This window comes from Xiphophorus maculatus, chromosome 23, assembly GCF_002775205.1.
Source record: "Xiphophorus maculatus strain JP 163 A chromosome 23, X_maculatus-5.0-male, whole genome shotgun sequence".
Classification (NCBI taxonomy): Eukaryota; Metazoa; Chordata; class Actinopteri; order Cyprinodontiformes; family Poeciliidae; genus Xiphophorus; species Xiphophorus maculatus.
Genome location: NC_036465.1, coordinates 22,636,790 through 22,650,392, shown reverse-complemented (window position 1 = coordinate 22,650,392; position 13,603 = coordinate 22,636,790). Strand labels below are relative to the sequence as shown.

The following is a 13,603-nucleotide window of genomic DNA, read 5'->3' as shown; positions in this document are numbered from 1 at the left end:
CCAGTTGAACCAGCAGGGATATTCCAGAACACAAATTATTCAACAAAGATCTCGGTAAACAGGAAAAAAAAAATCAACAAAAAAAAACGACCGTACACAAACTTTAGCTGTTCGTATCTCAAGGTTAACCAGCAGTTACAAAACTTTAAAAAACATTTGGTCATCTTTTTAAAATTTAGTTTAAGATCAGTCCAGCCGGATGAAATGTGAGTACAACTGTGTAAGCCCTGAAAAGGTTTGGCCTAATCGATTACACTGTTGCTTTTGCTGTATTTAAGCATCACTTCACCTGCTGCAACCTGATATACCTCCCATGTCTCACGTCTCAAATCCAACAAGCTTCCTTGCCGATGCTGGAGAAAAACGTCCCCACGCTGCCAACATTGTTAGTCAATCTGCTGATGGTGTGTTCAGGGTGACGCACAGTGTTTTCTGCTACACGTGCGTTTTTTTGTGCGTGGGTCAAAAAGTTCAATTACACCACTTCGTTCCACATTCGTGTCTATGTTATTACAACTACGTCCAATCCTTCCAGACATAAACCAACAAGCTAAAGTAAAACTACAACCATCTGATTTTGATCCCCACAGCCTCTTTCTTGGGCTTTTATTTTTATCTGCTCTATCACTGTAGTCCAGACATGGCTCATGTCTGAGCGTTTCACCGAAAACTTCTCAGTATCTACTCCAGCTTAAGAACTAACTCTGCTGCGATGGTGCAGAAAAGTCCATCTATGACCTTGTCTTTACCTGCGTTACTTTTGCTCCCCCAAGACTCTCCTGCCTTGTCAGCCTTTCTCAGCACTTTAAAAATTTACCTTATTACATATTTAATGGAGGGCACTTTTTTTCCCCTTAACCACAAAAAGCGAAGTTATTTCTGGTATTTTAAGACGATCCCAGTAGCTTTGATCACTGGCGCTTTTGAAGAACGTTAGCACTGAAAAGTAGCAGTGGCACAATAGTGAAGGTGGACAGCAGCAGTTTTTGGTGCAGTGGAGTGTAGCGGGTGAGAACACAATGATAGTAATACTGGGGATAATCACAGGGAGCGGAGGAGGGTGCGAGTAGAGTTGGTGAGCACAGTAACAACGAGAAAAAAATGTCGACCCGGCGGCTTCAACGTCGTCTCTTCCAGTTCGCTGTTCTCGTTTGCGACACAAACACGCCCTGTCACCACCAGAGCTGCTCCACTGACTGTCGCTGGTCGCTTCGTGGCGGTTGTCCTCCCCCCCTCCTTTGACCACAGCTGGCGGGCTCGAGCGGCAATGTCAAACAGATCTCTGACAAGAGGAAAACACCAGTCGCCTGGAGGGAGGAAACTGAAGACCACCTAACGCAAAACCTATCGCGCTTCAAAACAGACTTGAGTGGTTTTATGTGAGTAGGGAGAAAGACAGATAGCTACAAATCTGAGATGCAAGCTGAGCTTTTAATTGACTTCTATGTGGTATGACACGAGGACCCAAGCCTGATGACGACTGTTTGTTTTGGAGAGGAAAGAGACATCCTATTTTTGGTTTATCTAACTGCATGGCACGAATGATTCAATCTGAATCACGTAACAGCAAAAAAAAAAAAATAAATAAATAAAAATACATTTCAAGCTCTCCAGTCATTTGGTTGCTTGAAATTTGCTTTAATGATTAAAGCCTCTAAAATTAGTCACCCTTCTTCTACTGCCTGACTTCCAAAAGGAAGGACTGTTTGGTCATGAGATGCAAACCCCTGACTCATGGCAAAAGAGAAGAAAATAAACTTTTTAATGCCTCAACAATACATTCCCTGTTCTTCTATTATATCTCAGACAGCTGATTAATTCCTCCAGATCAGACACAGAATACTAAAGCAGGAAAATGATGAGCACATGGCAAATGTTTTCCTCACATAATTAAAAAAAATCTTTAAAAAAAAGTATTCATACTGATTTACTTTTTTCACATATTTTCAAGTTACAACCACAAATTTCCATGTATTTTATTTGAATTTGATGTGACTCAGTGGAATTCAAAAGGGCTTTATTCAAGCCAAAGAGAAAGTTATTTCTGTAAGAAATGTCATCCAAGTATCTCTATTCACAAAGTCAGTGTGGATGGTGATGCTGGTGGCAGGAATGACTGAAGACTGCTGCAGTATGGCAGTCTTATGATCCTCATGACATGCCAACAGCTAAATTCTTGGGCAGCAAAGATGATATTTCACAGCAACTTGGCCTGGATGACACCATGAGTTATTGCCAAGCACTGCTGATCCACTTTGTTTGCTTTTGCAGCTTCTCTTTAAATCTCTGCCTTGCTGTATGGTTAGAAAGCTGGGCAGAAACACTGATGTTTCTGCCTTGACAATTATGACTGATGATGAAAAGATTGTTTGAACTTCCATATTCTCTCTCTGCTCTTCGGTCCTGCTCTTCATCCATGAGGTCTCTTCTTTGAGATTTGGGGCAGAGTTCAGGTATTATAACCTGAACTCTGGTTATAAACTTTTTTAAATGCTAATCAGCTGCTCCCAGTTGTAAAAACAACACCTTGTTGCCAAGTATCTAAAAGTAAAAAGGTAAGAGCAAAATTTCTTCCAGCTGCACAGCATCCAAAGCCAAATGGAATACCATGCAATGCCTCAATCTGAAAAAATAAAAATAAAAAAATAGCAAATGTTTACAAAAAGAACAAAATCAGAAGTAAGTAAGAGGACAGAGCTACTCCCACAAGCTAGAATTAATAAATAGACCATCAAAGAGAACTGTTTGGAAGAAAAACAGTATTTTACAAAAAAAAAATTATGGTGTGCATTTTTTCTCCATGCTCAAATAATAAAAATATATCAAAATCTCTGAACATAAAGTGGAGTACTTTCACAAATTTGTGCAATTCACAAAGCTGGTCTTTATGGAAGAAAAACAATTAAAATTGTTTTTTCTTAATGCAAAATATTTTGTGAAGTGTAGAAAATATCCATACACTCGACCCACCTTGTTTCAAACTCTTCCCCAGTTTGAAACAAGGTGGTGTCAGACTCATGCTGGGGGCTTGATTTTCATTTAGCGGAGAAGCTGGACAGATTTGATGGGAAGATGGATGGAGCTAAATAATGTGACAAAGTAAGTAACATATTTTGTACCTCAGATATTTTGATGCTTTCAAATTTTCCGGGACCAAGTTATCATTATAATTTAGAACTGGGTGTACATATGGCATTTCTGGCTTGCTAATTCTGGGCATCACTTTTTATTTTTATTTTAAACCCAAGTTATCTTAAAATTAATGAAATAATTATGCAAGATTTTAAAAAGTTCTAACGTTTCGTCAAAGAAGCTCCAATTATGAATGAGTACACATTATTTATTTGAGAGACAAGGCAGCATAACAGAATGTGTCTTTACTACCTTAAGTACTTTACTGAATGTTAGCCCAACACATAAAAAAAGACCCTCAGTGGGAAATTTAAGCAAAAACACAGCCACGTTCAAAAGCATAGCTCCAGCATTTAAGAAATAAAGTTTCCCTTAACGAGCAAAGACATTTGGTATTCTAAGGGGAAGCACATCCGGTATGGCTGTGAAGTGAAACGGTCACTGCATACCTGCACATACTGCAGACGAAGCACTTGGGGTGGTACGTGCGTCCCAGAGCGGACACCACCTCTCCTGTGATGAAGTTGCCGCAGCGGTCGCAGCGTGTGCCGTATAAACGCTGGTAGTCTGCCGTGCAAATGTACTCGCCCTTCTTCTGGAAGAAGCCAGATCGTGCCAGGTCACAGTTACACACTGAGGGAGATAAGAATTGGCAGAAAGTCAGACACCTAAATCGGCAAAGCAAATGGAGGACAAAAACAAAACAAAACAAAAAAGGAAATCGAGCAATTCTATTTTTAGGATTTCACTGGTTGTCTGTCATCCTCTGTCCTGTGCATATTGCATGTCTTTACACATGGCTGATAAGGAAGTTATTCCATTCCAGAGACCAGCGAGCCAATTTGTTCTGATGGGATTATAATGATATAATCAGTGGGAAACTTATTTGGTTCAGAACAATGAAAGGAGTCAAAACAGTAAACATGGACCAAAATTGCACTAAATACTGCTGAGAAAGACAAAGAGAACACAGGGGACACAAAGGGTGAACGCTCAGCTCCTGTATGCATATATTACACTGTATATTCAGAGCAGAACGAGTTCGATTCCTTTTCTTTGAAACTGAGAGCGACTTCCAAGTGGGTGTGACTCACTGTACAGCTTGGAGGCATATTCACAGATTAGTGTTTGCTGGTATCATTTTCACCACACTTGTGGTTTACCACCCATAAGCACCACTGATGTGGATACGGTTGGATATATCTGTTTAAGAAAAAAAAAATCATTTTGTGTAAGTGATTTTTTAAATTTTTGCCTTGTACTTAGGAATTATAGGTTTGACCTTGCAGCAGCTCTGTAATTATCCCACAGCTACTATTATCATGCAACTTTGAACTCTGTCATAATGGACGAATAAATACGTTCAATAAAAATGTAAAAAATTTGATTTTTTGGGATCTTTTAAAAAGAAAAAAAGATGCCAATCAAAATAGTCCAACAACTCGTTAGTTTAGTGCGATTCAGGATTAAAATGTTAGAAAAAGAAACTCAAACAGGAGCTCAATTTTTTCAGATTATCCATCTCCTGTTAGACTGGTGACAGTTAAAACATTTTTTTAAATCATATTGTTTATAAAAGGTACATACTGCAGCTTTAAGTACATGTAGACTAACATAAATTTATCCTCCTAACTGATAGCACCCAGATGTTGTGAAGAATGTATTGGCTGCCAGAGTCGACTCTTTTTTTAGTGGTTGTGAGCAGGCAGAGTTCACACACACACGCACACGCACACACACACGCACACACACACACACGCACACCCCTACACCCCCCCTACATATAAAATCCTCCAAAGAGGTTACATTTAATCTTAAGCTGTTCACGAGAGGATCGTATTGACTTAATGGTGTAATAAAAGATCAGTGGGGGGCTTGCTTAAAAACAAAAATAATCTCATCTCGCTCAAGAGAAAAGAAACACATAAATCCACCCAGTGATTAGACGGCGCTGCTCACATGCAGAGTTGGGATGATGAAAAGGGACACAAGCTAAAGAGCAGTGACAGCGGCTTGTTCTCTTTTTTTTCTCCTAACAGTTCTATAGATTCAGGCACAGTAGGTACAGAAATGCTAAAAACTTTGATTGGGGAGAGGCATATGGAAGAACAGAGCCGAATCACTCCATAAAAATTCGCGTGTGCTAGCACCGACCACATTTCCGAAACCGCTGAACAATGGCGCAGAGATTCAAAAAGTGCCCGTGCTGCATTTTCAGCCAGACCCATTCACGGTCTCACCAAGAACCAAAATCATAGGCTACTTAATCCCTTTCCAGGAAATGGTATGAGCGGGTAAATATTTCCTCATCTATAAAGCCCTTTTCAAAACTGATGTGTCCTAGAAAGACAGTCAGTTTGCAGAAACAGTGCTGTTTTTTTTTCTCTGTTCCTTCTCGTCCTCTTTTTTACTTGCCCTCTCTCCCACACCTCTCACAACAATATGATTTTCAGTTTCTCCTTAAATTGGCTTAAATGAGTGGCATACGGTCAATTAGCATAATATATTGACGGCATTAGCATATGGACGCCAGGCCAAATCACATCTGGCTGCCTCAATCTGTTCAATCTGGATTGGAGGAGCTGAAAAGAGGGTCCACCTGTTGTCTAATCACCGTGTTTTCCTCTAACTGGGTGATTGGCTGGATGTATTGTAAGGGACATCCCCTTTGCTCGGTTGCCAGGAGGATGTAAACCTTCCACGGTTACCCTAGAGACAGCTGGGTCCCAGTCTGACTGATGTGGCAGTGGTAGTGTGGGCGGCACATTTAAAGGGGGTGGGGTGGAATAGAAGGCATTGAAGGCCTAAGTTTTGTCTTTAGCTGTAAGGAGATGCAAAAATACGCAGATGTACATATGTATAAAACACATATACAAATTGTTTAAATTTGAACTTGACTTTTGAGCATTAATTTGATCTTTTAAAATCGTCTTTTCAGTTGTTGAACTCTTCTCGCCATTTTACAAAGCATTTATTTATTTATTTTTTTTACCCACAGATTGATAAATAAATAAATACCTAAACTTTCAGGGTACTCCCCGATTTTGCATTTCAAAGACTCACATTTCCAAATATGTGTGTCAATGTCCAGACCACTTTTAAAAACAATGTTTTATTATTCACGCTCAATTTGCTTTTAAGTGTTATGCAAAAAGCTCAAAAAATGTCTGCACAAAATCCAATTCATCAGCTGAACCACAGTTGCATATAAACCTACACATAATTACTTGAACAATGGAGTAAGTGAGATGTGATGCAAGCTTATATTTCTGCTCCCTGACTGTTTAATATAAAAAAATAAAATCACACTGTGCTGCTAGACAATTTTACAAAGTTTCTGCAAACACAGGTAATTGTACTTTTTATGAACTACAATGCAAACAAAATATATTTTAATAAATTTCCAACTTTCACTCACACCTTCCTTCCTTCCACCAGACTAGGTTCAATTTAGACCACAGAATAAAAATTGCTGTGTCTCAAAGTTATCTACTCAGTTGTAGAGTTTGCAGCTTTTAGCTTGGATCAGCGCCTCAGTCAGCTATGTCAGTGTTATAAGTGTTGTGTTATTTCAAAAATCTGAAAAAATAAAATATAGCAGCTTGGATCAGTGACCAGTTTGCAGGAAAGCAGTTGGCAGCAGCAACATGAAAAAATACCTCACTTTTCCTAACTAAATCTATATGTAAACTCCAGATCTATGGCACAAAAGGAGAGTGCCTACACATGAATGTCACTGGCCCCACAAAAGCCACGTCTAACATGGCCTGTATCAATAGTTCTCCATTAGGTTTAATGAGCTGTGAAATAAGTGCTTCATGAAAATGTGGTTTAAGCTGGCTAATTTATTTTAAATGGACTGAATTTTACAAAGTGCTTTCCTAGTCCTGTTGACCACTCTCAGCGCTTTACATTATAGACCCACTTTTATCCGTTTACAATTCCAGATGAATTTAGACACACAATTCATAAAGTCACCATGCTAACGCATCACTTATCTTTAATCTTACTTTATTTTGACTGACTCTACTCTTGTGTTTTTTGTTTTCTCTATACTTATTGATTTGCAGTTCTGTATTGATTTGTGATGCTGTTTCTACTTTTTAATTTCTGATACATACTTCAAGGACATTGAGTATATCAATTGACATGAAATGTGTCTGGTACATAAAATATACTTGATCTAAATTTAATTAGATCCTATTGCAGTACCAACTGCATTCTCTTTATATTGATATTTTAAAATCTAAAGGTCATTTTCATAGTAACAATTTTAATTTATTGTCTCGGTATATCATGATTTTCAGCTCATTTGTTCACCTTACACGCTCTGCGAAAATAAACTTGTTCTTGTTGCAAAAACAGTTTATCTCAAACTTCAAATATTGGCATTTTATCTTACACCTCAAGCTTGCTTTAGCAAAACAATTTCATAATCAGATTTTATAGCATTGGATCTTAAGCTAATATTTTTCAAAGCTATTAGTTCATATTTTCATTTAATTACTGATTCAAGATTTAGTCTTGAGCTCAACCTTGCCTTTATATCGTCACTGAAATCACAAGTGTTTTTTGTTGTAACATTTTCAGTACAGTTATCTCTAGTCAATGCCATCTTTTAAGTATCTCAATCATTTCCTTTCAGGAGAACTACAACACATTTATTTTTACACGAGTACCTGGAAGCTTGACTCTTAAATAAGAGCGATTCAAAGCATAGAGGTGTCTGACTTTCCGCTTTCTTGCTATGGAGTAACTGAGGTGTAATTCTAAGCTACACTATTGTAAAATTGATTTTTAACAGTTAAAGAGAACAAATTTTAGCTTAGCCTCCCAGATGGGGAAAGCACTTCACACAATAGCTAAAGATGGGAAAAAACTTTTATCCTTTATTAAATTAATTTATTTTCTTTTAAGACCTAGAATAAACACACATGCTGAAAGACAAACAAATATGTGAAAGTAGAGAATTTCTTCTTGCTGAGGTTCATGAGGCATATTTGGTGCGAGCCAGTTGTGTTGAACAAGCAACTTTTACATCTTTTGAAACGTATCAAACCTCCATAAAAACTTTCTAGAGGGGGCCACCCATTTTGAAATGTGCTTTCTTTGGAAGTACTCTGAGTTCAGTCATGACCATCAAGCAGAGGCTTTAAAATGTATCCCTCCACATGTTGGTTGCCAGCACTGTGTGTGGAACAGGGACAAGGTTGGATGCTCTTTGCTGCTGCAAGCTTGCTTTGCTCCTTAGAGAAAGAGGTTTGCTACAACCACACAACCAGCACCGCACGCTGTGGACAACTACCCATAAAAATAGCAGCTCATATTAGAGTGAGTCTGATCTGATTTATTGTTCCATGAATATGATTTACCATATCTCTACTTGAGAATATCTGCTGTCAAAAGCTTTCTAATGTAGATGTCCTCCATAGATGTTTATTCTTAAGAAGAGCGAGATTGTGTCTTATGGATTTGTAGCAGAATCAGCTTTGCAGGTTTGAACTACATCAAAGAGCTAATTTAATCTAAATTACTCTTTTTTAGGCAGTGCAGGAAGTTACAATCTAGAGATCATAAATCTACTGATTAGACGTCAGCATGTAGACTGCTGTGGTCATTAGGACTGCGCTGATTAGGCATCCACAGGGGGTCTGCCTGATTGGGTATTTATCTCCAGCCAACAGACGCAATTAAAATTCTCCTCTCCACATCGGCCCAGGCCGGGACCCTAAATTAGTCCTGACACCTCCGGTCACTCCTCCTCTTCCCTTTCTGTCTTTTCCGTTTCAAGACAGCTTCCAAACCTTTGAGGCCCTGAACAAGGTCTGTACTTTATCTCCCTATTTGCACCAATGCAGGGCTGCACCTCAAAGCAGCCTTCTTTCCTCAAACATCCTCAACTCTCTGTATGTGTGACACTTAATGGACATGCTTTGTACAGCTCATAAAAGGAACCCTGTCCTCTGTTCTCATTGAGGCAAAGCTCTCAGCAACATGCCGATTTCCAAAGCTTTTTATCTGCATAAGACAGACAACCTGAGACAATTCATTAAAGGGTTATGTAGCCTACGTAGTGGGGGCAAGTTGCACAGAGGAAAGCACTCACCTATTCACCTTCTCATTTGTGCTACAAAGGCTGTGTGCTCACGCAGCCGCGTTCTGTGCCCCAGATCTTAGCCTTGGTGACAGGAGGAAACACTTCGAGAGTAAATAATGTGTTTGCTCAAGTTATGCCAAGTCGCAGGGTGAAGAAGTGGTCACAAGAGAAAAAAAAACAGTTTATAGCCCAACTGAAGTTGCTTAATGAGGCCAAAATATGTGCAAACTTTCCGATCTTTGGAACTTGTTCGCCATTTGGTTAAAGGGGTTAGCATGTTAATGAGGTTGAACTAAACCTGGCCAATTTTACTTCCTATGAATTTTATAAATATCCAAAGGAAAATATAGAGCTACATGATATGAAAAAACCCCATTCATTTGTGAATGTTTTACTGAATATGTTGCTACCGTGGTGATGTTGTTTAGCACACATTTTCCTCACTCTTTTCTTAATTTTCCCATTACTATATCCACATCAATCCTCTTAAGCATTAAGATTGTGCTCGCATAGAGGCTTGGCATATTAAACACAATATTTTAGGCAATTCTTTCTCAACATAATACATCAAAGTTTGTGGTTTTACCATGACAAAATGTGGACATATTCAAGAGGTTTGCATTAAGTAAAAGGTTTGCATTAAGTAAAGCATCTCAATCAATTTGTTATCTTTGTTATATATATGTTTTTAAAAAAGGACACAATGAAAAAAAAATCTGACAGGCATCCCAAGCAGCTACCATGACTACACAATAACAGAAACAGCATGGTTGCTATACAGGAATTTGAAGTGAAATGTAGCTAGCAACATAAACGAAAAATATGGACGACAGACAGGTTCTCCCATGTATTTGGCTGCTATTACTGCCAGAGACAGATGGTTGCCCAGAAGAGTCCCCTCATATGAGGAAACCACACTTGCTGTGGAGGCCTTCAGCTTCTAACCTTCATAAGACTGATAAGAGAGTCAGCTGAGGGGAAAAGTGAGAATGAGATCATAGACGTACAGAGATACCACTGTGGAGCTATAGCTCTTTTAAAAAGGCAATGATGATGTTTTAGTTTGATGCACACAAGCGATTCCGAGAGGGACTGTATTTGTTTGTCTAACACAGCGGGGGACTGTCGCATTATAATTGCCCCTGTTCGTTCTCACCTAAACGCCTCCAGCTCAACCCTGCGTACGCACACCGACACATTTCCAGGCAATTTGTAGGACTTCAGCATGTAAAAGCCTTTAAGGAAGGTGAAGCTCGGGAGCCACAAGCAGAGAAATAATCCCTGTCATCTCAGCTGAAGCCATGGGAGTCGCCAGGGAAAAGAGCTGCTTCCAGTCACGCTCCCTTTTCCCTCTGCCGGAATCTCTCCCTAGCAACCACACTTTGGTGTGGTGATTGGACCAGTGTACCAGCGGTTGCTATAGCTACAGGAAGCTCCCCTTCCCAGTACCCCCCCCCTATGTTTTCTTCTCTCCTGTGCCTCTCTGTCTGTTTCTCCTTCTTTATTTTCGCTTTTTTTCTACTCTAGTTTTGTTACTCCTATCTGTTTTTTTTTTCACAAGAGCACAATCATAGTAGGTTAATGTCAGCAAAACAAACAGACCAAAAGGTGTAAGCTAAAGCATCCAAATAGAGACATGACTGACTAAAAAAAGTCTGCAGAGAAAGAGTTAAAAAATGTGTTTTATCCCCACCCTTGTGAGAATACTTGCGAGAAATGGAGCATTATCCAACCTGTATGTAAATTTACAATTCTCTACAGCACTACTGTTTCATAAAATAAATCTATTTTGATTTTGCCTTTAACAACAAACAGCTAAAGGGAGCAGCTTCCTAGTTTATGTGCAAATTTGTTTTCTTCTATTTTCTCCATTTGTGTTTCCAGCGAGTAGACCACAGCGGAAACATACACCTATTTTACTCTCTGCAGTGAGATTTATGTGTGACTAAGCCTTGTGCTCATGGCCAAAAACAGAACCCGCTGTGTTTGCTGGAATCCAAAAGTGCCAATTATGCTTTGAAGGCTGGGTAAAATGTGGTCACTATGTCATTGGAGCACCATGCACGAGCCAGCCAACACACTTGTAATACAACACCACACTATCCATACTCCAGAGCCTGCTGCTACACTCAGTAGAGTTATGGGATCTACATTATCCACATCTACACCCCCACCACCTTCCCTTTGTCTGGAGCTGATGCATCAGTCTGTGAGTTGGCTTCTGTCCTGCCAGACTTACTTTCTTGAGCTGATTGCCTTGTCAACCACCTTCCCGTACAATAATAAGCTAAAGAATAATGAGTTTGAATGAGAGGTTAAACACACATGATTGGTGAGATGCTACTGCAATGACTAATGCATGACAGAGGAATTATGATAATGTGGCTGACAGACAGTAAAATAGCTTCACAGATTCAGGATAAAGTGATCAATGGCATGGTTGTTTGTGTGTTTACATATCGAGAATGTGGGTTGAAAACATCCTTAGAGAGTATTTGTCAGTTTAATAATAGCAAAAGCTTTTTTTTTTCTTCAGTAACGCAGTGGAAATTGTTTTCTGGAAAATGTGTAAAGAATGAAATGTGTAAAGAATGGGACATAATATTTTATGACATCTGGTTTTAAATGATTTGCTCAAGATGGTTTAAAATGCAAACTCCAAAATAATTTTGTCTTTGTTTTAAAATAATAGTAAAACCCTGTTTTTTAGTGACTGCTCTCTCTTTCACACACACAGTGTAACATCCCCTCTCCTCTGAACATAAATATTTAATGAACACTATGGCAGAATAAATAGAAAAAATAATAATGTGAATACTGTTTTTCTATCTCATATTCTATGCAGTTCGTAAAGGAAAATCACAATTGAACATAATTGGTAACAGCAGGTCAGTGCTATACAAAACCACAGATCAATAATTAACCACATAAGTTTGATATATTTAAAATCAAATCTCTAGCAACAGCAAAGTAAAAAAAAACAAAAAATAAAACAAGGAAACAAGGAAACTGTTGCTGTTTATAAAACAGCAACAGTTTCCTTGTTTCCTTGAAACTGAATTAAAAAATAAAGCACCTCTCATTCACCTAAAAACCTGGAAAGCACCAATTAAAAGTAAACAAAGCCATATTAGGGAAGATACAGAGTTTTCTAAGTTCAAAGAAACATGCAACATGTTTGCATGTGACCAGGTTTCCCACGTTCACAATGAAAGCTATCGAAATGTGCTGTCTGAGCAGAAGCCCATGCCAGAGGGCACATTATGGAAAAGGATGTGGGACATCAGCAGCACCCAATCACTGCCTCTGGAACATGAGCAGGGCTCTGACCATATGTAGACTCAAAATATCCAGTCATAGTTTTCAGTGTCAGTACAGCTACTATAAAAAATTTAGTATTGCAGTACACCGGTGACGTAATGTCTAAGCGACAAAAACAACGGCCCCCCCACACGATTCTTCGTTTTTCCTGCTCACTCTTGGCGTGCCCCCTTTTTTTCTGGGACACAAATTGTCCCGATTGGTTAATAGCACCTTAGAGATGCTGAGAATATCCACCAATCAGGGCCAGGTGCCCCTTCACATGGTTACCACAGAAACCTCTCACAACCACAGAGAGCATGCCCACATGTACATGAACATGGACACTTACATACATGAGTTCAAATGTGTGCGTTGGCACTGGGAGCTTAACTTTGTGTGTGTGTGTGTGTGCGTGTGTGTGTAAGAGTTGTGAAACAGACAACAAGCCTTTGAGTGAATAACCCTTTGTGAATTCATGAACCTCAGAACATGTGAGGGCTAGACAATGCTGTCACTGTATCTCTGACGAAATAAACATTCTTACTCTCATGCTTTAAAAGGCTGATGGGGAAACGCTCCACTGTGAAATGTCCCCATCAATATTTATTTACAAAAACTAAGAGCTGCTAAGAGATAAAGACGAAATAGGAAACTCCAGGCATTGATAATTTATTTTTTCTACCCACAAATGTCAGTGAAACTGCTTAGTTTGCTTATTTCCACCATAGGAAGGACTACCTAGTCATATGCTGCCAATTTGTTTCACATTATAGCCTTTTTGAAATACAATACATACTTTGATTCATGTGTGCTGTTACTTACAAAATCTATAAAAGACATTTCTCTTCAGCTACATAGCTGATTAATTGCAAATGCATTTATAGTTACAATGCTTTAGCTGTTCACATAAGCCTTTAACAATTTGAGCAAATTCAAATTCTCACTGACAGCATAATGCATGCAGATTTGAAAACAGTATTCAAAATATACATTTCTTTCCAACTTGTCAGTCATGGGTGATTAATAAATTGCTTATATGGAGAGCAGAGGAAGTATCACATCATTGAGAAT

The 13,603-nt window shown here is 38.9% G+C and overlaps 1 protein-coding gene across 8 annotated transcripts in view; it reads right to left on the bottom strand.

The window, feature by feature from the left end:
* The window catches only part of ablim3 (actin binding LIM protein family member 3), a 51,224-nt gene that overhangs the window by 23,253 nt on the left and 14,368 nt on the right, over window positions 1-13,603 (bottom strand). For all 8 annotated transcript variants that reach the window (XR_002752288.1, XM_023328723.1, XM_023328725.1 and 5 more), the window contains one exon: window positions 3,582-3,765. Coding sequence is in view for 7 of the 8 variants with exons in the window: in XM_023328723.1 (XP_023184491.1) it covers window positions 3,582-3,765 (184 nt within the window). In the remaining variant the exon portion in view is untranslated. The remainder of the gene's footprint in view (window positions 1-3,581; window positions 3,766-13,603) is intronic.